The 26629-nt window shown below is 47.0% G+C and overlaps 1 protein-coding gene across 2 annotated transcripts in view; it reads left to right on the forward strand.

Moving 5' to 3' along the window:
- Nucleotides 1-26629, forward strand: part of LOC138527483 (meckelin-like) — a 642839-nt gene that overhangs the window by 555403 nt on the left and 60807 nt on the right. For both annotated transcript variants that reach the window (XM_069638711.1, XM_069638700.1), the window contains exon 21: nt 220-360. In XM_069638711.1, coding sequence (XP_069494812.1) covers nt 220-360 — 141 coding nt within the window. The remainder of the gene's footprint in view (nt 1-219; nt 361-26629) is intronic.

The following is a 26629-nucleotide window of genomic DNA, read 5'->3' on the forward strand; positions in this document are numbered from 1 at the left end:
TAGAAAGAGAATGCTAAAAAGAACACAGACTGAATCCCAAACAGAAAAATCTAACGTTCCCAGGTCTCTACAATGCAGCGAGTCATAATAGCCTTTAACGTAGGTTTGAAGAATGCACTGCTAGAAGGTCTACGCATGATTAATGAGTTAATATGTTCATTGTGCATCTCATCATCATTCACAGGAAATGCGTTTGATATGTCTCCTTTCTACCTGCAGGTTGTTGGTTTGAAGAACATCGCCTCGAAAGACCTTAATCTAGATTTACATCCAGCGGACGGCACATACCTGGCCTCTGGAAGCATAATACTGAGGTTTGGGGTGTCAGTGTCTATGTGGCTGGCTGTGGCCCTCGTCCAGGTACATATTCAATCTAAAACTCAACAGCCTTCTCATAAGAGAATGTATTATGAATTGCAATGTTTTCAAGCGATAGCCCCCGCAGCTCCCGCCTCTCCTTTCCTATTGGAGTGATAGTCTGATAGCACTTCTGGGTATCAGGTAATATTATCCCAAGCAAAAATATCTCCGTATATATTGTCGTTTGGAACAGCCATAGGCAATATCTTTGGGGGGGGTGATCATTTTTGGGTTTTTGAGAGCAGGGGTTGTGGGGGTGTCCCCCGCTCCTTAAAAATAATGCAGAGATTGCGTGGGTGTCCTCCGCAGGTTCCATGCCTTAATATCGCCGCAACAATATGGTAATATTTTTGTATGGCGATATTTTTGCGGGGATATTAACACATAGAACCCACTTCTGGTTCTGCCGAGCAAAACAAAATTGCATTTACATACACAATGAATTTGCATTGCCATATACTGTACAGGGCAGAATTTAAGCCAACGAGCTGGTGGTAAAGTGCCATTTTGTTTCACATTTTATGTTAACTTGTTACTGGATGTTGATAATGTGATTTTAAACACCCACAAAATGTTTCTTTTAATGTGTTTATTGCATAAGTAACGCAAATGTGTCTCTTCCCTTGTCTTACCATTGGTCTTCCACTTCCACTTCCTCAGTAACATCTCTCTGTTAGGGCAGAAATCAATTTCTGGTGTTCAGCGTACCTTATTTTATGATATTCCTAAACACTTTGCTGACTTTCTTTGATTTTCGAATTGTCTTTTGTGGCCAGAGGGACTTCTACTGAAGTCCCTTTGTCACTGCAACCAATTTACTGGTGTGCTTCCGTTAATAATCCATATGGCTACAATGGCATGGGTGCTTTAGAAGCACCCCGTTTTGGTCCCATGAGGTGTGCATCACCCTAAAACAGCATTGTGATATGATATGTTATTTATAACGCGCTTAAGCGCGGACCGGTGCTCCATGTCGTCTTGCTTCCAAGGCGAGAACGTTGCCCCTGAGCTATACTCCCGAGACTAGTAGGTTGGTGGCAGCTTTGATTTAGTTTTGGCCTCACCACTTCATTAGGTTTGGACCATCCCCTTGTCTATGGCCTTTTGCTGTTGTAAGCTCATCCGAAGCCCACAAGGCCCCCCCTCGGTTTGAGTTTAAACTGGTGCAATGTGGTTTCAAGTCCTTCAGACTACATTCAGGGTGGGTGGGCCAGTGTGTTTGGGGTTTTTAGGGCCAGTGTGATGGACTCAGGATTAACCACCAAACGCTTGCGTGCTGCCATGTCGTGTGATTGGATGCCTGGCCTTGAGTACATGTATTATTAGTGGGAGACCCTCTGAGCAGTCCAAGATTTCTGAGAAGCCAGATGTTGAAGATGCCGTGCTGAGGAACTTGTGTGGTCATATTGGCCGGACCCTTGCTCCTTAGTCCTGGCTCTTAGTTTCCCCTTGCTGATTAGACTTCCTATTCCTTATCGGGGAAGTTTCCTGGCCTTTGCTGTTCGGTCTCTCTCTGTCAAATCCTCCTGGCCCAAGCACGTTGAGATGGAGAGTCTTCATGGCCTGTAAAACGGGTAGCTTGCAGCTACCCCACCAGAGCTCCATCTGGGAACATACTGAGTTGCCTCCTGCCATTGCCCCCATTGTAGGACCTTTTCCTGCTAGTTGGCTACTCCTTCCCCCTGCCCTCTCCAGGTGTGCTGGAACCTGGGTCCGCTTCCTACAACCTCCGGTCACCTTTTTTTCAGATGGCTGTGCATCTGCCTGGTTGTCCTGTTTATGGCTCCTTTGGGTCACTGAGGTCCTCCCTGAGTCATAGATTCGAGTTAGGTCAAGTCAGAATTCCCAATCACGACTATCCCAACATAAATTTTGCATCTAAACATATCGATCTCTCACCATTCCTGGGCTGAATAATTCTCATCCACTGTCCTGAGTGCATATCCATGTATACTGGAGGCCTGATCAATTCTCAGGATTCCAAATAAGGAGTCCTGTAGGTCTGGGAAATTACAGGTTTTTAGCTCCCCTCCTCTACCCCATCTTCCATTATGTGGAGTGGATTTGTACCCGCACTGCAACCAGCTTTTGCTGGCCTGCTGGTTCATTTGTGTTTTGTTGTCTATGATCTTTATTTTCACTTTCTTTGCCTAAATTAGGCTCAATGCACAGTATTTTTTGCCTGTTGCATGACTTTCTCATTTAAACTGTTTCCTTTAAAAAAAGACTACTTCTGATGTGTTGTCTTGGTTATAATTAAATCCACAAACTATACCTTCAAGATAGCAAGGGCTAGTCAGTGTAGTCTACCTTTTCAGCTAACTGTTCTTTTGTTTTTTGGTTGTCTTGTTTTTTGACAAATTACTACATGGATTAACTAATTCCATTTTTTCCTGTGCAACTTGAATGGATAAAGACATTCAACGGAACAAATGTTTTTTTGCTTAACACATTACTTTTTGTTACAATCTTTTTTCCTTTCCTCCTTTTCATTTGTGTATGATTTTGTCCCCCTATAGTGTACAATTGAAAGTATTTCGTTCTTATTTGTAGTTTGGTTTATATATGTCTACTTATTTGTGTAATTACTGTTCATGTCTGTAGCCAATAATTGGCTAAATTGGTTGCTTTTATTATAAATAATTTTTAAAAAATCCGATTTTTGTATACATTTTCTGAATGGTGTTTGAGATCTATCTGACTGGTGAGGAGAAAACACACACATGAATAACTGTATTATTTGCTCTGTTCTAGCTATTAGTTGAATATGTACTGACAGCTTTTTAAATAATATCACAACTCTAGTCTTTTCGGGAACACCCTTGTGTTATAGGTTAGTTTTGTGCTACATTGAGTTCCCGAATTTTTGGAGTTCCTCTTTTGTATATACTGCTGGTTCTTGCACCCTGGGATAGAAATGTTCTTGTGGATCTCCTCTAGTGTGCTTGCTGCTGGGTTCCACATCTCCTTTACATGTGGGGTTGAAGAAGAAATGTTCTTACTTTCCCCCGTAACTCCATTAAGCCTATTGGAGTTCTATTAAAAAGCATTTTTAAGCTTCTGCAAAAGTGACTAACGGGTACTTAACTGGTCAATGAAGTGTTTCCCATGTCACCCCTGGGGTCCTAAAGTTGTGTGAGCAATTGATTGATTTGTGGTGGTGGCAATGATTTATTATCCATTTTAAAATAAAAAATCAATGCAGCTCACTCTTTGCTCTAGGAAAGCATTGGGTGTTGTGTATCTATTGTTGCTAATGTGTTACAGTTGTTTCCTGTGGTGTGTTGAGTGTACTGAGACTCATATTGGCCTCCTAGGAGTGTGTTGCCTTACCATTTTCTAAAGTGACCTTTATTTTATGCCAATGTGTTGTAACCCTTTGCCTCACTCCATGAATTACTATGTGCAAAGTACTCTTGTGTTAGGATTATCTGTGCTACAGTGTAATTGAGGTTGCAGGGAACAATGTCCAACTCATGATTTGCCACTGTGATTCTTTAACTGAGTGCATGTACTTGACCTGTATCTAAGAATCCCTTCCCCCCCTGTGCTTTAGCAATTCATGCTGTATAGTTTATCATTTGCCTGATGCTTGTTTTAGGAGTAGGAAGGGTCTTGTCTAGGACATGTTACTGTTTTTTAATATGCAATGTACTTGTTGATCTACCTTTTGTGTAAAATATTACTAAAGAGTGTATCTATTTTTAATTAGCACCCATATTGGTGGTGCTAGCCAATCTGGATGCTCAGAACGCGTGTTGTACTGTATGGTACAATCCTGCATTCCGAGCAGCCCGGGAAGCAAGCACCACTTCCCTGCTCCCCCTGCACCTTAGCCCCCTGTAGAAAATGGGCTTGCGGTGACCCAGGACCTCAAAAAGGTGCACTCTGCAACATTCACACTTGGAGGACGCTGTCCATAAGTGAAGAGCCAGCCTCCCAGAATCTACCCAGCAACAACCACGCCCCAAGAAGAATGTGGATTGGGAGTAGACAGCTCCCTCCCCACTTCCCGTCAGCTCACACACAAAGGAGAGACTTTGCGGCCTAAGCAGCCCACCAAGTTACATGAAGAAAGTGAGCCCTGCCCCACCTGGAAAGGAAGAAATAGGACTAACAAAGGACAGGCCATCTTGAACAGGACTTAAAACATGAAGGGAAACCATATTGAGAATATGGTCCCCTTTAGTGCATTATCACGGATGGAAAAACACCCCGGACAATGCATCAACCTATTCAGAGGCTGCCTGGAAAGTAGAACAAATTATACTTAGAGCACATATAAGGGGATACAAATTGTCCCCACAGCACTCCAAAGAAGATAACGTGTGCTACAAACAGTTAAAATCACTAGTCATAAAAAGGAGATGCCCACTCCAGTACTGGTGGGTCTAAGGACTCACCAGTGAACCCAAAATGACATTGCAAAAGGTGGGGGGTGCTGCCATTGAAATGCATGGAGCTAAACGTAGGGGACAGGTCTCCCCCTGAGTGGAGCCTTGTAAGAAGGGTCCAGTCATCCCAGAGCAAAAGTAAACGCAGGAGGTGAGTGAGATGAAAAAGTCTCACTCATCTTCAAAGTTAATGAATAAACCCAGTGAGTTTAGCTGTAGTGCTGGGAGTCTCAGGATGGTGAGGGTAAGATTTTTCAAAAAGAGAATCGCCCAACATATACCCATCGTCTGCAAATAACATTGGTGATATTAATGGCCCTGCATGCCCAGGGACGTCATTTAGGGCTTCTGGAGGGGCTGGCTTTCTTGTTCATGCCACTTAAAAAAACAGGGGTTCCACAAGTTTAACATTTTCAGCAGTGACCCTAAATAAGAAAGAATAGGAATAACATAATTTGTCTTTCTGGAATTCTATACAATAATGTCTAAACTCAATAAAGATTTATTTCAGGCACACTTCAGGGGTGAGTCACTGATTTAGTCTGTTCTTGAACACCTCAACTCAGCCTTTCTTTCTTATGAAGTTGATAAATGAGTACCAGCACAGGTTGGGTGATATTGTATGCATTTGTGTTCTATATGAAGCGCTTACGCGTAAGTGCTACATATGAACACATCATTATCATTTGGCCATGGATGTCTGGTTGCATTCACAGTAATTTGGTAATATGGGCCTATACACACTGATCATAAAGATGCATATGGTGATCCATTCTTGTATGAAAGGTATATCACATTATAGTGATATCGTAACCATATTTTACTTAGTGTATTTAGGAACAATTCTATGTGATGCAACTTCCTATTTTGTCAAGGGGTGAAAGGTTGTGTTCCATCGCTTCCTGTGATATTATTTTGGGGTGGGGACAAATGACATCACGTTCTGTGATGTCATCAGAGGTCAAAGGTCGTGTGATGTCACTTCCGCTAGCCCTGGCATTTTGGTGAAATGACATCCCTGCGCATGCCCCACAATCAGGGGGACTTCTTGTATCCAATTGCCTACATTCTCTTTTGATGATGAGGACAGACCAACTTATGATTCTTCTATAATCCAATTCAGAATGAACAAAAGTCTAATCAGAAGGACTTGAACTATGTTTTGTGTCTTTTGCCAAAATGTTCTTATTCATGGTATTTATTAACTCACAGCTGGTAGCACTTTCTGTCTATGCATCACTGCCACCTGATTCTGGATCTGAGCTTACAATTTCCTGAAAGGGTAATGCTTGCATTTGATCTAATTTGTATACCCACAATGCATTGCTCATGTAGCTCTGAATTGGAGGTGAGCTAACAGCGATGCCTACTCTGTGGTTCTGTGGTGTGTGTGTGACTTAGCTGAAGTCGCTTTGTCTACTTTCACCTGTTTGGTGCAAAGTTTTTTTAAGCCTTTATAAACTCACCATAACTTTGCTGGTGTTTGCATAATATACTCTAATGCCCCAGCCACGTGGATTTCTGATTATACTGCACTGATGATCCTAAATAAGGTCGAAACATGTATGCAGTTGTTTATATTTTGAAAAGATGTTTGACAGGGTGTCCCACAACTTAATGGAACAGGTATTAGAAAAGAAAGGGTGTCCAGAATGCTTTCTGAATATAGTGAAAACGCTATCTACAGGGGTGTGTAGCCAAATAAATATACATGCTTTTTTTAAGTGGAGGAGTAATGGAAAGTACGGAATAAGACAAGGCAGCCATTTGTCAGTTATGTTGCATGTCTGTACACTTGAGCCTTTATATAATACTTTAAGACAAAGCACATGAATAAAAGGGGTCCCAGTACCAGTATGCAATGGTGAGGAAGCACGATGTGTAGGTTACCTAAATGACGAGACTGTCTTGTACAAAAGATGGAGACTTCATGAAGAAGCCCTTCTACAGACAGAAAAAAGTCTTCAAATTAAACACAACTGAAGTTTAGGATAATCTAATGGATTGCCAAGTACACAGAGCTAAACAAGTAAATGTTTTAGGCCAATATTTTGATTAAGACCCTACAGGTAAAAATATGTAGAAAAGAAAACAAGACTGCATGGAAATGCAGGGAACTGACCATGGAAGAGAACATTCTTCTAATAAAAGCAGTAAGGTTGCCAATAATACGTTTACTAGCCTTTGTGTTTGCTCCTAATGAAACAGACAACACCGCTTCAAAGGGAGATCTTTTGCATCCCCTGGAACCTCAAACATGATAGAGTGAAAAGAGAGATTAAGCAAAAATTAGGACAGAATGGGGGTAGGAAAGCCCCAAATATACAACATGACATACAGGTACACTACACGAGTTTCTGTGTACATTTAGTAAAATCCCAAATCACAAAAAAGTCTCAACATGTATCTGCTTTTTTGTAGGATGGATCTTGTAGAAATATAAAATTCTAAAAGACCAGTTTAAAATTCTTGCAATGGCGATCCCAGAATGCCAAAAAGGTCTAGCAAAATCCCTAACAGCCAAAAAGCACTGAATTTGCAGTGGGTGAAAGGTGGCACCAGGGATGTCATTTCACCAAAATGCTAGGAGTAGCGGAAGTGACATCACTTGACCCTTGGCCTCTGACAAGAAGTGATGCCATTTGACAACACCCCAAATGACATAACAGGAAGTGATGGTACACAACCTTCCACCCCTTGACAAACCAGGAAGTGGCATCACATAGCATTGTTCCTCAGTACACTAAGAAAAATATGGTTACGATATAACTAATATGATATACATTTCATACACGAATGGATCACCATATGTAGCATTAATATCAGTGTGTATAGGCCCATTTTACCAAATTACTGTGAATGTAAGCAGACGTCCACGGCCGAATAATGCCATGCAATGGAAAGAAAATACATGTGGCAGTTGCATGAAATGAAAGGTGGTGTATGAACAAATTCAACCCTTAGAAACTGAGCCAGAACCAAGCAAATATACAGTCATCCACTGCCAGGATAGGAAGAAAAAAAATAAGATTGTAGCAGGTTATACAAATTTACAGTTATTGGAAGTTTTCTGAAGTATTATCATTTGTTAGACAGTTCTCGCATATTGAGTGTGACAAGGTACGCAGAGAGAGAGAGACCCTCATTTGTTCCCCCCCAAAGACTGCCATAAGCTCACATTGCTCACTAGCTGTTCTATGTTGTCCATGGTGGCTGCACGAATATGTGCCATGTTCCCATATAAGAAAATACTCATGCTGACTTTAACGCCAGTAATGATACTATAAGAAAACCGGACCTAAGATTATGCCAGTAGCCCCATATAACATACTCCTGTTGGCTTTGCCATTATAAATGCACTTATTTTAGTTATTTATTTATTAGACATTTCTATGGCGCCTATACACAAGTGTTTCCAGGCGCCACAAGACAAGAGGTGCGGGGGGGCACATGGGAAATCAAACGAATACAACAAAGAAACAGGTATGTTGGTCTTGTGGCAATCCTACCGTGTAGTGCATGACAAGGTGATAAGTGCAAGGGGGAGTGGCGTAGAAGGAGAAGTGCAGAAGTGGGGTTCCCCTATGGGTGGGGGCGGGCAAGTGCTGGTTGGGCTGAGTCAGCAAGTACCAGGGGAAAGAGCGGGATGATGGGGGAGTGCAGTGGACAGAAGGGCTACGTTGCGATAGTACTGGCAGAGGATGCTGGGGGGTACTGGTGGGGGTGGTCCGACACTTGTATGACTCTGAAGGGATCAGGCCGCAGGCCAGCCGCAAATAGAGGGTTTAGCATGGGAGGCAGAGAGGGAAGGAAGAGGAGAAAAGGAAGGTCTTGAGAAGTTTCCGGATAATCTGGTTCAAGTCTGAGGGGGCTAGGGGTAGGCTGTTCCAGAGGGATCTACCTCCCACTCTCTGCTTGGAGAAACACTTGACCTGCAGAGAGTTGGCGCCAGAAGACTGAAGGACTCTGGCTGGGTGGTATTTCGGGAGATAGAGCAGAATGTAGAGAGGACCCAGGTCTCAGACAGCCTTGTAGATGATACAGAAGGTCTTGAATTGTATCCTTGAAGTCACCAGGAGCCAGTGGAGAGATTTTAGTGCTGGAGAGATGTGGTCCCTGGGCTTGAGGCCAAGGATACGTCTTGCAGTCCTATTCTGGATTAGTTGGAGGGGGCAAAGGGAGGAAAGAGGCAGATTGAGGAAGAGACTGTTGCAGTAGTCAAGCCTAGAGAGAACCGGGGATCTGGAGACATTGGGCTTCTGGGGGAAGGTGAGGAAAGGTAGAATGCCCCTGAGGAGATGGAGCTGAATATTGGACTTCTTCGCAAGGTCTGTGATGTGAGGAGAGGAGGAGAACACAGCAGAGAGGATAACGGGACCCACAGACTAGAGACAAGCACTTCAAGCTCAGGGGAGACCACAGCATCAACCCACACCAGAAATACAGCATGTATAGTGACGCTTCAATACACAGTAAAACCACAGTCCATAGGCAAACACTTCCAGAATACGAACCATCCACAGCCTTCCACAGGCACTTTAGGTTGCATGAGAAGCACATCTGTTAGGATGATGTCATGACACACAGAACGCGCCCCTTTTGGACTTCCTGGTCCTTGTCACGGCGGGGCTTGCATTCATTGTTTCTCCCAACATGGCCGTATCACGTGACACGCCTCGCACCAGCCTTCACGTCGGACGTAGTACGTTCCATAAATATGCCACGCCCCCGCAGCCCTGCGCATCTCAATGCTATTGCGAAGTAGCGACCAGACGTGTGCTCCGTAGCCCGCGGTATTGTCTCCCTTGCTTCTTCCACTCTAACCCAATTCTAGCCCTTTCCTTCCTTTCTTGATTCCTGGACTCGTGTGCTACTTGCGCACCCTGTTATTTCCTGGATTCTTGGATCCCTGCATCCCGGTACTTGAACGCACGCTGGAGTCGGAACAGACTTGTGCAGCCTTATTCCAGACTCGAGCAGTACGCAAGAAGGCATCGATCAAGAAATCCAGCAAAGATAGAACTCGGGTGAGAAGGGGGGAACTCCTTGACAGTTTGAGACGCCAACCGACCGAACTCGATATGGACATGGAAGCGGCCGTCCAGGACCTAATGCGTGGCATGCAAGAGCTATCAACCGAGGTGCAGAATCTAAAGGCGGAAAACGCCGCTCTCAAACAACTAGTTCTATCCCGCGATTCTGCCACAAAAGAAAGTGTATTGCTGGGCGGTATAGTGGACAAATATGATGGCTCACCAAAAACCCTTCGAGGATTCCTGGATTCATGTTTGGTTCTCTTTACTTTTAAGCCCTACTACTTTTCAACTCCCAGGGCTAAAGTGGGCTTCATAATCTCCCACCTTTCAGGAAACGCCTTAACCTGGGCCACGCCCCTCGTTAATTCCGGCGACGTTCTTCTAGATGACTATGATGGCTTCATACAAGCCCTTAAGACCATGTTTGACCATCCAGAACAGGTCTATAGTGCCCAGGAACGCCTGTTAGACTTTCAGCAAGGATCCCAGGATATGCTCACCTATGTTACCCGATTCAAGTAGTTAGTCAAGGAAGCTGATTGGTCCCCGGAGGCGAGTTTTAACCTTTTCAGGAGATGACTGAATGAGGAGATTAATGATGAGTTGGCTAGAGTGGCTCGCCCAAACTCATTCCAGGCACTAATGGACCTTGCCATGCAAATAGATTTTCATATCCAGGAAAGAAAGGAAGAGAAGAAGAAATCCAAAGCTAATCCTCCAAGGCCGTCCTTTGAGAGTACCACCAAGGCGGACACAAACCCAGGCTCAATCTCAGAACCAGAACCCATGCAGACAGGAGCCTTCCATGGACCTATATCCCCACAAGAAAGAATGAGAAGGATTCATATGGGGTTGTGCATGTATTGTGCCTCAGACAAACACCTGGTTAGGGAGTGTCCTCTGGCCCCTCCTCAGTTTTCGGGAAACGCCAGCTCCCAATTCTAGATGGAGCAGAGCTTTGGGAGAGAGATGTTTGCTCCACATCAATTCCATCCTTGAACTCTCCTGGACAAAACAATTTGGTGATACTACAAGCATTCCTGTCGCCCTCCAAGAATAAGACCTATCCCATTCTGGCCTTGGTGGACTGTGGAACTATGGGAATTTTCATTGATCAAGACTGGGTTGTTAGACATCATATTCCGTACGAGACACGAAGCACCATGCAGCCGGTGGAAGCAATCGACGGAAGACCCCTCTCTTCAGGACCCATAAGCCTGCAGACAAAAGAGATCCAACTTTCCATAAACCATCACCAAGAGCGGATTACATTCGACATCATTAAGTCAGCCCATTACCCCATGGTATTGGGTATGCCCTGGTTACAGAAGCACAATCCGTATATCAATTGGACAGCAGGATCCCTCCTCGACACCCCCTAAAGAACCACCAAGAGACCTGAAAACACCACTCATGGTTTCTAATATCATACAAGTCCCAGAGGGCTATCAGGGATATACTGATGTATTTTCAACTGCCATAGTCCAGGCCTTACCCCCTCAAAGACTTGAAGACTGCGCCATAGATACAGATCCCTCAGCAGTGATTCCTTTTGGCAGAATTGTTCATTCTTTCTGAACCTGAGAAAAAGGCCCTCAGAGAATACCTGGATACCAACCTTGAAAACGGCACCATAAGACCTTCAAAATCTCCAGCAGGTGCTTCATTGTTCTTTGTTCCCAAGAAGGACACCAAGGAACTCAGACCTTGCCTCGACTATCGTGGCTTAAATCAATGCACCCTCAAAGATCGGTACCCACTACCCCTGATCTCGGATATCCTGGAAGCTGTGAGAGGCGCCGTAGTATTCACGAAGTTGGATCTCCGGGGTGCCTATCATTTGATCCGTGTCCGGGAAGGAGACGAATGGAAAACAGTCTTTAGAACACCCTTTGGTCACTATGAATATCTAGTCATGCCCTTGGGACTAGCTAATGCCCCGCGGTTTTTCAAAGTTTTATGGACAGGGTGTTTTCTTACATGTTGTTCCTTTTTGTCATTGTCTATCTGGATGACATATTGATGTTTTCCAAGGATCCTCTAAAGCATGAAGAACATGTAAAGGCAGTACCTGCAACGACTCCGGGAACACAAACTTTTAGCCAAACCCGAAAAATGCTTGTTTCACGTTACTTCTGTTCACTACCTGGGATTCATCCTTAGCCCAGAAGGAATTGGTATGGACCCTTCAAAGGTAAAGGCCATACTGGCATGGCCTGCTCCCACCTCCGTGAAACAAGTTCAATCCTTCCTGGGGCTTGCCAACTTCTACCGGAAGTTCATTTCTTCCTTTCCCGAGATCGTCCAGCCGATTGTTGCTCTCTTGAAGAAAGACACTCCCTTTATCTGGTCTAAACCGCAAGACAAAGCATTCCAACGATTGAAGACAGAATTCACGCAAGCCCCCATCCTGGCCTAACCAGACATAAATCGCCCATTCCTAACGGAAACGGATGCCTCTAACTACGCCATAGGAGCGGTCTTGAAACAGGAACTTGAGGATAAACTGGAACACCCCATTGCTTACCTCTCACGAACCCTGACTCCCAGTGAGACAGACTATTCCGTCCTGTAAAAGGAACTGTTAGCCATCCGCCAGGCCTTCACTGAATGGCGACATCTACTTCTGGGTGCTAGATATCCAGTTCAGGTGCGCACGGACCATAGGAATCTTCAAATTCTACAATAATTGGAGTGCAGGAACAGTCGTCAGACGCGTTGGGCCTACTTCTTTGCCCAATACCAATTCCAAATCACTCATGTTCCCGGATCACAAAACATGATTGCTGACACCTTATCTCGACGTCCTGACTATGTAACTACGGAAGACAAGGCCTAACCTAAGATGTTTCCCCACACGATCTTTGTAGCTCAAGCAGTCAACCTCCTGGAAGAAATTTGAGTACAAACCCAATCCTCTGACCTCTGGAAGGATATTTCAAGGAAGAATCCATGGAACCTAAGACTTAAGGAAGGATATTTATTCAAAGACAATGGCTGGTCATTCCTACACAGACATTACAACAAAGAATGATAAACCTCTGTCATGATACCCTTCATCCGGACATCGTGGCATAACCAACACCCTCCGTCTTATACAAAGACAGTTTTGGTGGCCTGGAATGAAGACCGACGTACAGCAGTACATCAAAACTTGTGCTGTCTGCAGTCAAAACAAACATGATAACAAGAGACCGGCGGGTCTTCTAATGCAACCATCACTGCCAACAAGGCCATGGGAATTCATTGCTACGGACTTCATTGTGGAATTACCACCTTCCCGAGGGTACACGACCATCATGGTTACCATAGATTTGTTCACTCAAATGGCTCATTTTACACCTCTGTGTAAGTTACCATCCTCGTCCGAACTTGCTGGAATCTTCCTGGAACACATATTTCATTTACATGGACTCCCTTCCAAGATCATATCTGATCGAGGACCTCAGTACGTCTCTCAATTCTGGAAACATCTCTGTCGCATTTTGGGAATCCAACGCGCCCTCTCATCTGGTTATCATCCCCAGACCAACGGGGCCACAGAACGTGCTAATCAGACCCTGGAACAGAATCTTCAATGTTTCGCCACCAAGGTTCAGGATGACTGGTCGCTCCTGATACCTGTGGCTGAATTTGCCTACAACAATTCTGACCATTCAGCAATTAAGACCAGCCCCTTTTATTGTAGCCAAGGTTTCCACCCATCAGTTCTACCCTCTGTTCTCCCCCATCCTACACCAGTACCTGCTGTCGACTCCTGGATTGAAACCCTCATCAACGTACACCAGGAGGCCAAAGAAAATTTAGAGAAGGCCAGAACACAGACTAAGAGGTATGCGGATTTAAAAAGGAGACCAGGTCCTTCTTATGCAATCGGTGATCAAGTCGGGTTGTCCTCGAAATTACTACCCCGGCATCTACGGCCAAACAAGTTGGCCCCTCGGTACTATGGTCCATTTCCCATCAAGGAAATTTTCAACCCGGTTTCATACCGGATTAGTCTACCAGACTCTTGGAAGAAAATTCACCCAGTATTCCACACATCCTACCACCAATCCTCCCAGAAATCCTACCGACCTCCTCCTCTACTGGTCGACAACCAATTGGAATATGAAGTATCTTGGATATGTGACTCCAGGTATAAACGGGGTCAGCTTCAATACCTGGTTGAATGGAAACAATATCCTCCTAGTGAAAGAACCTGGGAACCACTTTCTAATCTCAAGACCCCTCGACTACTCAGAAGATTCCACCTTATACACCCCGGCAAACCTGGTGGAACGGGTTTTCCGAGGAGGCATGCTGTCATGACCCACAGAACGCGCCCCTTCTGGACTTTCTGGTCCTTGTCACGGCGGGGCTTGCATTAATTGTTTCTCCCAACATGGCCATATCACGTGACACGCCTCGCACCAGCCTTCACGGCCGACGTAGTACGCTCCTTAAATATGCCACGCCCCGCGTCCCCCCGCGTCTCAATGCTATTGTGAAGTAGCGACCAGACGTGTGCTTCGTAGCTTGCGGTATTGTCTCCCTTGCTTCTTCCACTCTAACCCAATTCTAGCCCTTTTCATTCCTTTCTTGATTCCTGGACTCGTGTGCTACTTGCGCACCCTGTTATTTCCTGGATTCCTGGACCCCTGCATCCCGGTACTTGAACGCACGCTGGAGTCGGAAGAGACTCGTGCAGCCTTATTCAAGACTCGAGCAGTACGCAAGAAGGCATTGATCAAGAAATCCAGCAAAGATCGAACTCAGGTGAGAAGGGGGGGAACTCCTTGACAGATGACACTTCAAACACACAAGACAGGCAAATATCTTGTTAGACTACTGGTATGGTCTGACTGGCTGCGAACTGTCAACACAGACCCCAGCAGATCTAGCAACGGATCAGGCTGCACCTTCACCAGTTAATCAGCCATGACAGCTGTTCATCTATAACCGCAGTTGTGCAAACCAGGCACAACGTGATATGGTGCCTTGCCCGAGATCACACTGTCTGTCGGTGGGAAGCCTAAATACAAAAATACTCCAATCTCAATATCGTATTCACACCTTCAACTCCCACATGCTAGTGGGTGTGTGGCAATCTCACAGTAGCATTTCCCACCCTCTCTTCTGCAGATGGTACATGCCATGTACTCACCCTCATTTGCCGATGTCACCCTGGGCTGAATGGCACAGGAAAGCCCAACCCAGCACAACACTGCCATCAATGGACCTGGCGGAACCCACTCAACAGCACGCTTCAAAAGAGTTGGAGCCATGTTCAATTCATGATCCCCGCCTGACCAGTGTTTGTAACTGGAGACCAGCTGCTGCGCTGCCAGTGGGGACAGCATAAGGGGCTCCAACAAACGTATCTTATAAATGGCGTGCTGCAACCCGTGCATTTTTGCAACGCATGCCACAATGTTGTGCCCTGTCAGCAGGCCAATAATTGCCAACATGGGGGCAGTTGCTTGCCCACTCTTCTCCAGAGGTTGGTCACCTTTTCCAATTTCCAACAGTTGAAAGGCCCTATGCCTTCTCTGGCAATCTCTTTGGCCCTCATTACGACCCTGGCGGAATACGAAAAACGATGGCGGAAATGTAATACCGCCATCGAATACCGCCCGTTGCGATTATGACCCGTCACCGTAAAGTACGATGCGAGTAGCGACACCGTAATGAACGCCAACGCTAACTGCACCAAGTACGCGCACGCGCGCCGTGCAAAACCGCAATATCCGCCATGGCGCAACGGTACGCGAATGCTGACCCCAGCGGACATTCACCTAACGCCATCAAGCATGGCGGAAAGTACCATTCCGCCATGGCGAGAACTACGGCATCGCGAACCAACCGTAATGGCTCTACTGAGTGCCTGTACTCCACTCCCTGGCCACATTGCACAACTTCTCGTAGGCGCAATGCAGTCACACCATGCAACCAGTGAAATGTACAAGTCACCCATGCATGCCAACGAACAAATGCATGCAGGGGCCCCAAGTGCCCTGTGAGTGGCCATCCCCAATTGGCAACACACCATTGCCGTACTGATGCAGCACAGGCATCTGAAGGTGCAAGTACATCAAAATGAACTGAAAATTCCATGACACAAAACAACAACAGTCCCCCATCGCTTGCCACCAGTGTAAACCAACAGTCAAAGCAGTAACCTGAGGGAGACTGCACCAGCCCTGTACACATGGCAGTAGCCAAACCAACCATCAGCATAGGCACGTACCACACAACTGTACCCAGAAGCCGGAACCCAATGCAGAACACCTCACAATACATCGCGCCACAAATCGGAATATGCCACATTACTAGCAAAGAATAACGCCACACGGTTAATATCTGAATATAAATTTAATGCACATCAAAATCACCAAGGCCATACAGCCATTTGAGCATAAACTCACAAATGATCAGCATTACTGTGGGCTGCATCCGCAATAAATGACCAGCTTCCCCATGTGTGACGCTGTCACGCCGCGGGGAAACTGGCGGCTTTGGAAGAAGTGGAAGCTGCGACCGCCATAGCGGATTCCATTACGTTTTTTGTTTTAAGCTTGCGGTGCAGGTCTAGTCGTCGTTGCGACGTACCTGAACCAGTATTTAATCCTTTCCACTTCCGGGTTCAGGTGCGTTGCAACGTACAGTGTTTCGTCCTGTTCCTGCGTCGCTGCTACTTTTCGAAGTTAATACCTTTTCCCTTCCGCTTCATTAGTTTCTTTCCCTCTTCCAGTCCTTTCTCTCCTTACCTGCTCCGGTAATTTCTTCTCGCCTTCTTTCTCTCTCTCCCTTGTTCTATTCCGTTTCGATCTATTTCCTTCCCCCCCTTCCGCCTTGATCTTTTCCGTCTATTCTTTTCCCGTCTTTTCTTGTTTTCCTCCTGTGTTCTTTCTCCTCGCTGTTCCTCCGGTTACCCCCCTCTGGCCTCTTTGTGAATTCCCGGATTCCGACCTCTGTCTGTTTTCAAGGATTGCCTCGTCCAGCCCTTTTCTGCTAAGTCTGCTGATGATTACTGTGTACCGACCTCTGTCTGCCAATTGGATTGCCTCGCCTCATCCTCTACAGTCTACTATTTAAGAACTTTCATCGTTCTGGTTCGTTCCCGATTCCTCCTTCTACTGCATCCTCAGGAGAGTCCATTACATCACTACGCTTGAAGATCTTTATCCTCCGGGGTTTTTTGTGCCTTTGGCTTTTTCCCCTTTGTACAGCGACTGAGGAGGGCTGCCACAGATCACCCAAAGGGTGTCACTGTGGCGTCCTACCTTGGTCGCCCCTCTCTTCAAAAAAAACAACGAGGGAAGGCTCGAACTAAGGACAATCCAACGCTAACTCAACGTCGGAGACTTCAAGGTGAGGAGGAAGGGGAGGAAGGGGAGTCTCAGGAGGAAGAGGAGATTACCGACCTTCCTGACAGACGCCCTGTACCTCCATGGCACACAGGGGCTACATCCACGTCCAAAAAGGCAACATGGAAGCGCCTAGGACCGCAGGGCTGTCCCATGAAGTAGGCACTAGTCCAGCTGGAAGCTAGGTATGCTGCACCTAGCCACTAGTACTGCGTAAGGGCATGTGGGCCATTGGCGATCGTCCCATAAGATCGTAATGGTGCTCCACTGATTAACTCGAAGCTGCAGGTGTCGACTGTAGAAGCCATCTGCAGGAGTGGCGTACAGATGGCAGCGGCAGAAGGGGAGGAGATACCTGTCACCCAAATGAAAAAAAATATAGTATGGGCATCCGAACTTCATATGTATTACTCACTACATTCAATACACCAAACCTACAACCATATGCATGCTAGCCCACTCATAAGGATCAATTGCACCCAAAATTCACTTGCGAATCATTACGACACAAATCGAGGTGAATACACTATTTCAAACGAGTGTCTGTGTGCATGCGCCTGTCAGAACAGGATCCATCAGATGGGATCATCAACGTGCATAGACACAAGTGATTGAAGGCGCGTCGAGACAGGGAGGGTCCAACAAGGGCAGACAGACGATGGTCCCACTATGGCAGCCTTGCATCACATAGCGCAGGGGAATGGGATACATTCCAAATCGCCATGTACAAGGCCGACTCCCAATTAAATCATCTTCCCATGCATCCATTCATCATTCCCTCATCCCGTTATGAAAACGCCTGAATATTCACTCACATAACATTCGAAATGTCCATTGAGTCTGTGCGTAATGCAGCCTTCTAAATCCACTGTGCTCCTGCCCGGATTCCTTGTGTAGTGAAGTCACATGTATTTGGGAACGTCCTGCCTTATCGTCCACTACGCTATAGCGCATCCCATGCAAATCATATCAATCATTGCATTCCCGTCATGGGCCCTGTCCCAAGGACATTCAAAATAGAACGTTACATTTCCAGTCAGACCTGTGGGCGTCTCCACGCCGCTAGTCGAAAACCGAAAGCGCTGTCCTTCGAATTCCTAATTTGCAACATCACGTTGAAAAGGCATCTGTGAACGCCTGTATTCACAAATACATCTATGCAGTGCGGCTGTGTGTGAAAATGTTAACTGGCCTCAATCACTGATGGGACTCCCCGCCGTCGGTGAACGTCGGTACAGTGCTGCATGAGGGTCCACCGTTGATCGAGCACTACATTCCACTGACCCTTCACAAGTCTGCTCGCGAATGCAAATATCGTATGTGCAACAATGGGACCATAGCAGAATTAACATATAAACCAATATTCCACAGCCTTTGGGAATAAGAACATGAATGAAAATGCAAGATGCCATGCGTCGAATTGCAGCGTCGTGTGCGGGACGTGCTCGCATGAAAGGCATTGCAGCTGACACAGGTGAAATGAATCACCACAGGTGAAGGCTATACAGCCTGAAAACACATAAATTGCATACCCAAACCCCTCCCACAACCACACCCACTCCAGAATGCTACCGGCAGGACTAGCGATGTTGGGCCTGGGGGACCTGATTGCACTGCAAGTACTCCAACTTCAAGAAGAAGACGAACGCCAACGACTGCAACAACCGGCCGCACAGAGGAGACGCAGGAGGAGGAGGAGGAGGGCAAGGCATGGCCAGCAAGCCCCACCAGCACAGCCACTACCACCACGCAGGCAGCCCGCAATCCCACGCCTCCGAGCTAATCCGTTCAACCTCACAGCTGAGCAGATCCACACCCTCTACCGTTTGGACCGGGACACCATAACCGCCATTGTCGACATGACACACGCTGACCTTGTCAGCATGATAGATAGCCCAACCGCCATCCCACCCCTACTGAAGGTGGTGTCTGTACTCCACTTCCTGGCCACAGGCACCTACCAGCACACAGTCGGACAGTTGCATGGCATTTCACAGCCCCTATTCTCACGGACACTATTCCAAGTGCTTGATGCCCTCCTGAAGCACTCAGACGACTACATCACTTTACCACGCTCGGAGCAGGAGCTTACAAACACAAAAGTGGGATTCCATGCACTTGGCGGCATACCGGGTTGCATTGGTGCCATCGACTGCACCCATGTGGAATTGGTTGTCCCACATGCCATGGAGGCCCAGTACCGCAACCGGAAACAATATCATTCTATCAATGTACAAATGGTGTGTGACTCCAACAGGATCTTTACACATTGTTCTGCCCGATTTCCAGGATCAACACATGATTCTATGGTCTTGCGGAACTCTAGAATACCACGCTACATGGAGCGACACGCAGGGCGCCGATCCTGGCTACTCGGTGAGTCTCATTTAATGCATGAGTATGTGGGGTAGGTGATGCGTGCATGACCTGGCAGGAAGGGGGGGGTGCGTACGTAGCAATGACATTCCACAAACATCCTTTCTTGTCCACATACAGGTGATTGCGGGTATCCACTGAAGAGATGGCTCCTCACACCAATCCGGAACCCACAGGACCAGCATGAGGAGGACTACAACCATGCCCACTCACGTACCCGTGTGGTCATAGAACAGGCATTCGGCCTACTGAAGGCTCGTTTCCGCTGCCTCAGCAGGTCTGGCGGGGCACTCCTGTACCGCCATGAGAAGGTGGCAAAGATGGTCATGGCATGTGTCATGCTACACAACATGTGCGTACGTAGGAATGTGGCCATGCCCCCCGACGCAGAACTGCTAGCACCTGAAGATGGTCATGATGAGGGTGGGGATGTGGCAGCACCTCAAGGGGTCCGCGAGGCACAGGAGGCCCGTGAATTACGTCAGAATCTCATAGATGCATGCTTCTAGCACTCACGCCTGGTGGCTGTTACATGGACACGGGACTTGTGGCACTGTGTGTGTCGGGAACATGCACAATGTGGCCTGTACACCAAGATAGGCCTCGTACACAGAGATCAATGTCCACACATCTCATTGGATGAATATGAAGAATTGTATTGCAGATGTGAAATGACATTACACACCCAATCGACCCGCCACCCAAAGAAGCACAACACACCCCCTCCACCCTCCTACCCCCCCCACGAACACCAGTGTCCAGAGATGCTCATTGTCATTGGTCAGACGCTATTGCAAGCCCCCTCTCCGGGTATCAGGGGCACCCCTGCCTGTGGAGCGCCGGTTCCTCCCAGATCTACGTTGGGGGCTGCCCTGGACGGAACTTGCAACGGATGATGTCTCTGCCTGCTCACGTCCATGCATGTCCCTAAGGGTTTGTGAGAGCTCAGTGAGCACACGACGCACAGCGGCAAGTTCACCACATGCGTCTTTGGACGTCGCATGCAGTTCCCCCCTCAGGCTCTCGGTGCTTCTCTCCATTTGTCCCCTCAGGCTCTCGGTACTTCTCTCCATTTGTGCCCTTAGTGTCTCTGTACTACGCTCCATTTCTGCCCTAAGTGTCTCAGTAGATGTTTCAATGGCTGCCTTAGAACCCCCACATTCATCAGCATGCTCCTTGAGGAGCGTGGCCATTTGCTGCTGTTGCACTATCATCTGCTCGAGGGACTGTTGCCTCTGCTGGGCCATGCCCATTTGCGGTGGTGTCACAGAGGGGCTGGACGCCTCATGTTGCCTTGCAACAGGCCTTGTTGGGGTTGGCCAGTCGTCGTCTTGTGGGTGCCCCTGCGTGGTGTCCTCATGGTGTACGGGATGAAACATACAGGGGGATTGGGACAGGTCATGGATGGATCCTACATCTACAGCACCGTTTTCTGTGTCGGAGCATGCTGGCATGAAAGCAGTTTCACCTATGGTGCTGCTGCCACCAGAAGCAGTGCCTTCTGTGGCATCCATTGGGGGGACCTGTGGTGCTGCTGTTGTGGACATGCTGGCTGCTGGGGTGCCTGTTGATGTCCCCTCCAGTGTGCTGCCACTCGATTCGTGCTGCTGACGTGTCTTGATCCGTGCAGCTGAGGTGGAGGGTCTTTGGCCGTTGGTCTTGGCCCTCTTTGCAGGTGTGCTGGTAGGGGTGTCCTGAAGCTCGTCGTTGGAATCTGACCCTGTGGTGGAGTGAGCGAGGGCGAGCGTTATTCATGGGTCTGTGGTAATTGTAATGGCAATTGTATCACATGCATTGTGGTGGTACCTGGGGGTGATTTGGGTCAGGGCCTTGGAGGTGGTCTCATTTTTTTGTGCATTGGGGATGCAGTTATTTTGCAGTCTGCAGTTGGGGTGTGCATGCTGCACATGTAGAGTGTGTTTTTTGGATTTTTAAATATTTATTTATTTAATCTGACTTTTAAGGGGCGCTGTCATGGCAATGTATGTGGTCGTTCTCCTGGACATGTGTTTCTAGTGCACTATGGGGACACATGGTACTGCACATGGTTGGTAATTGTGGATTTTGCATTGTTTTATTCGGGCCACCTACCTGATTCTTCTGATGTCTGCACTCCTTTCTCCATCCCTCCGACTCCCTCTATGCTCTCCATTCCAATGGTGGAGGCACAGATTTCTTCCCAGGGGGTCAACTTGATGGGTGATTCCGATCCTCCCCCGGTAGCTGTGGCAATGTTCCGGTTGGCAGAGAGTATGCTCCGGACGCGTATCCGTAGGTCGTCCCATCGCTTTCTGCATTGCTGTGGGTTGCGGGGTGCGGTCCCCACCGCACTTACCCGCTGTGCCACCAGCGCCCATATGGCCTTCTTGTTCGCAAGTGCCGTCCTGGTCATTTGCGTCGAGAAGACGACGGCAGCGTTCTCCTGGAGGGTCTCTGTGAGCACGGTGAGTTCCTCGTGGGAGAAGTGGACCTGCCGCTTGCGGTCGCACGCTTTTTTAGCAACTTTTCCCATATTTATTTTTTAACTGGGGTGGCTAACGGGTTGGGATGTGTCTCAGGGTCGGATTTTTAATGGTTGTGTTGGGATTCTTATTTTATAGGTGTACGGCGTGCTGTTTCCCGTTCCGGCCCCATGTTTTTACTTCCGTTTCCGTATATTTACGGTCACCGTATTTTGCGCTGACCGCTCATTACGGTGACCGCTAATATGGGTGGCGGAATTGCACCTAGGGCGACGTACGACGGCGGTAAGGGGCGTTTTGGGGTCATTTCCGCCATCGCGGACTTTGCACTTCCGCCATGGCGTTATGCTCGTGCCCGATGGGTCAGAATTAGCCGCACTTTCCTCCATCGTGCAGTGGCGAAACGCTATTTACGCTATGGCGGTCATGTCAGTTGATTTCCGCCAGGGTCGTAATGAGGGCCTTTGCCTTCCAGCCCTATGGTTTCTGCCTTTTGCTCTCATCCTCTCGCTGCCTATTTAAACTTGACCCTCACACTGGAGTATCTTCGCACGCCTGGCCCCTAGCCATTGTGCATAAACTGGTAACGCCAACATTAAATAAATTAAGTACAAGTACTGCAGGCGAGTCATACAGCAAATAGCTGGGGAATAAGACATACAATAATCAATGAGTTTGTCCAGTTCCAATTGGTCATCCAGTGACGCAGGAAATTCCAGAGGAATGAGTGGCCTATGAAATTGCTACTATAAAAGGTCAAGGTGCACTCATACCATCGCCCGTTAAACTTCGATCTACGCACATTCTCTGGCATTGCCACATGCTTTGTGCCAACTCACAAAGCCACGCCACTTAGGCACCATGCATACAATTGAGTACCACACTGTTGATTATTTGCTACTCGTATGCTACGTTCTATCGGCAAATATCTTAACCAGTGGTAGGTGCACTGCGCGGTGCCGCATCAACCCCCCCTTTCCTCCTCCGTCCGTATTAGCAGGGCGAATTGGGCGTGTTACACACCCACTCAATATTGACCAGTGCTCGAGTGGCAAATGGCTGCATTCCACCAAGCACTCTGCCGTAGGCACTAGCCGAAGCATGGGATGCTCGAACCCCCTATTTTTAAATACAGCAAACAAAAGAGGGCAGCCCAGAGGCAAGGCACACACTGTGCTGAAAACAAACAGTCCCAGTTATAGCCAGTGCACAGCTGGAAAGAAACCAAAACACTATGCCATCAGCAACATGTTACAAGGTCACAAGAAGCAAAGAGCAATAACTCAAATGGAGGACACTACAGTTTACATTAATTCACAACACCTGGGACTCGTGCAAATTCACTGAGAGTGAACTGCAGCGTTGCCAACATTATCATGATGTGTTCTTAGGAAAACATGTGTTTCTACAATGCATTCCAACCACACAACCTAGTAGGCGGCAAGTGCTATCTTAGCACAAATGCAATTTTCCCTTTTAACTTCCCTTTAGGAAAATAAAGGAAACTAAATGAGCAGATAGTATTTTTAAAGACGCTGTGCTGAGTATGCATTATATCCCGTTTTCATATATCAATTCATGCCTTATATTTCAAGCTTCTAGGTGCTTTAAAAACGTGTTATTGCCCAATGCAATGGTACTTATGTCATCCATTTTCGAAAAGACTAAAAGGCAGAGCCAGAAAACCCTTGTTGGGGCTTAGATGGGTAAATACAAACACAACCCTAGCTACGTATACTTATTATATATTTGTTCTTCCGAGCCAATAAACCTCAGAAGACCAGGAAACCGGCTCAGCAACAAGGGGGAACAGGAAGCAGTGATCGAAGTGAGCGGGCTCGGTCGGGAGCGGTGTTCCACTACTTTTATTTTTTCTCTTTACCATTCCTCGACGTTTTACGACCATCTTCACCATTCTATACAGAGGATTTGTCCATTCATGTCCTTGTGCAAGTGTGAAGTTGTAATAGGAGCTTTAGTTACTAGTCACTTAGAGTATTGCAATGCCGTGGCTGCAACACCTTGTCACATGTTGCACGCTGCTTCCGACTGCCCACTCCCCTGCCGAGACCACGGTTGCACTACTTTGTTTGGTACACTTCTACCACTCATAGGAAGCAATGTCCTTATCTGTATGCCAATGACATGCATGTTGTGTAAAGCATCCCGACGTTGCTTGGCGGGCACATTGTGGCATAGCGAGCATGCTCTGGCCTGCAAACAATGAAAACGTGATCTCACCTTTACTGAAGAGCACGCCGGGCAAATGGCGCGTTTCCATGGGGAAGCAGCCATGGTTTCAACCGTCCGAGAGTCCCAAAGCATCAAGTGCTCTCCCACCTACCCCACCCCTCAACATTCTGAGCACACAGCACTTTGGGAAATTCGGGAAGTAGAAAAGAAGCCTTCCAAGTTACACGTGTAATTCCCTCTGCTCCTCGTTGTTTTTTTGCCGGGTTTTATTAAACAAACGTCTTTAAAATTGCCCTTTCTCTGTCAGTGGAGGCATGACGAAGGAATTAATTACTGCCCAAACTGGCGTGGCCACGGGCGTTTTTTGGAAAATAAAAGGCATTGAGTGATCTGCCTCAGGAATGAGCATTTCCTTCAGATGTGCCCCCAACGGTGGCAAGCTGGCCAGAGCTCAAGCTCTTTTGGCGGTCCCCAGCCGTGTCGCTCTTGGGCCAGGCTTGCCTTGTTTGTGGTGGTTTTTGCTGCCCCAGTTGGAGGCGATCTGCAAGAGGAGCTTCTCTCGCCTGGGAAACGCAGTAATAGAGTCCCCACATCCCCAGGTTGCAGCCAGACCGATCGAAGCCCCGGCCCACGCTGCTCACAGAGCACCGAGGCTTCGGCTTCGGCTCTCTGCGACAGAGCGAACGGCTTTACCCCTCATGAGGTAGGGCTGAGCTACTGAAATGGGCCATTAAGACAGCAAACGAGGAATTCGAGACCATCGTTGCTACCCTGCTTCACTAGCGCACGCGAGCGAGTCAAGACCCACTGGTGCAAGCAGCCATGCAGCTTACGTTTTGCTCTGTTTTCTTTTCTCCGACAACCGTTTTTATCTCTCCGACAATAGGGGTCGCAGATGGCATGCTAGGGTTACCAAGGGAGACAGCAGGAGTTGCAGCTGCGACCCCTGGCATCCCCTAAAATAGAATCCCTGGATGGTACCCAAAAAGTTAGACAGAAGATGACACTCCTATACCAATCAGGGGAAGCATGTGTAAGATGCTTGGAAGAGTTTTAAAAACTTAAAAATGACAGATGAACAGAAGGATATAGTTTGGTTACTTCTACAAAAGGCATTGCCTTTGAAATTATGCATAAGAGAAATTTAGCTAGCACAAGCACTCATATGTCCAAGAGGTGTGTGGGGAGGGAAGGGTGTGTATAGCTATAATTATGTAACACCAGTAAAGTTATGGTCGTTTTAAAAAGGCTTTAAAAATACCCTTCCACCTGAAGTAGAATATGAAAGTAGAATCCTCCATTTGAGCCGATTCACACATGCCACAATGCCACCTAATAATCATCGCTAAAGCTCACTTCCAGTTCAGAGCCACATCAGCAAGGGATTGTGGGTATGCAAATTAGCTCAAATGCAAGCCTTTCGCTCCAGAAAATGTTACCTTACAGGGCTGTGCTACTTTAGCAACCCAAGACAGACAATGTTCACAATTGCAGACCAGTGTAATATAGTCTGCCGGTCTTGTGGTTGGAGCATTGGGGACTGTTTAACAAACATCAGTAAAGTTATGCGGGGATTAAAAGGGCTCGAAAAATACCCTTCACTGAAATGTGACAGTGACATTGTTCACTTGAGCCAAGTCAACATGCCACTACACCAACTGGTAACCATTGCCAGTAACACATAGAAACACTGATCATGCTGCTCTCCCCAGATGTCCCGTTAAAAATGTCATCCCACAGTAAAGAAATATGCCCAGACTGGACTGACCAGTGTGTGCAGTATCATATAGGAATACTCAATGATGTTACTTTTACTCTTGATGTCCAGGTTGGACAGCTTAGACAAATATTCATCTCACCAAGTGGTCGAAGTGGGCAGGAGCGGTGCTCCTCTACTTCTTTTAATTATGTTTTACTGTTCCTATACTTTTATTTTAAAAAGAAACCATTCTGGAATGGTTTCGTTTTAAAATAAAAGTGTAGGAGGAAGTTGAAACTTGCACTTTCAGTGCACTGCACAGGATGTTTCCTTAAAGAGCAGGCACATGTGTTTTTTTTTTTATTGTGCATGGGAGGTGGCTCGGCGATGGGGTCTGGCGATGTGGTCTGTGGGGAGCGGTGCAGGCCAGTAGGGAACATATTTCCACTACATCTTTTTTCATACACTTCGACCACTGATCTCACCAAGAAAAAAAAACAGACTGGCTGCCAACCCACCCTCCTCCTCTTCTTCCTCACCACAATAAAAACCACGCTGCCCAGCTGGGCCACAAGAATCTGCTTTCATCAATGATCATTCATACAGCATTCATTCTTCATTCACTCTCACATTCACACACATGCATCAGCATTCATACAACATCATTGATTATTCATTCAGTGTTCATTCACACACACACAAATCAGCATTCATAATGCATTAATTCTTCAATCACTCTTTATTCATTCACACACATGCA

Source organism: Ambystoma mexicanum, chromosome 1q, assembly GCF_040938575.1.
Source record: "Ambystoma mexicanum isolate Mex_15411 chromosome 1q, UKY_AmexF1_1, whole genome shotgun sequence".
Classification (NCBI taxonomy): Eukaryota; Metazoa; Chordata; class Amphibia; order Caudata; family Ambystomatidae; genus Ambystoma; species Ambystoma mexicanum.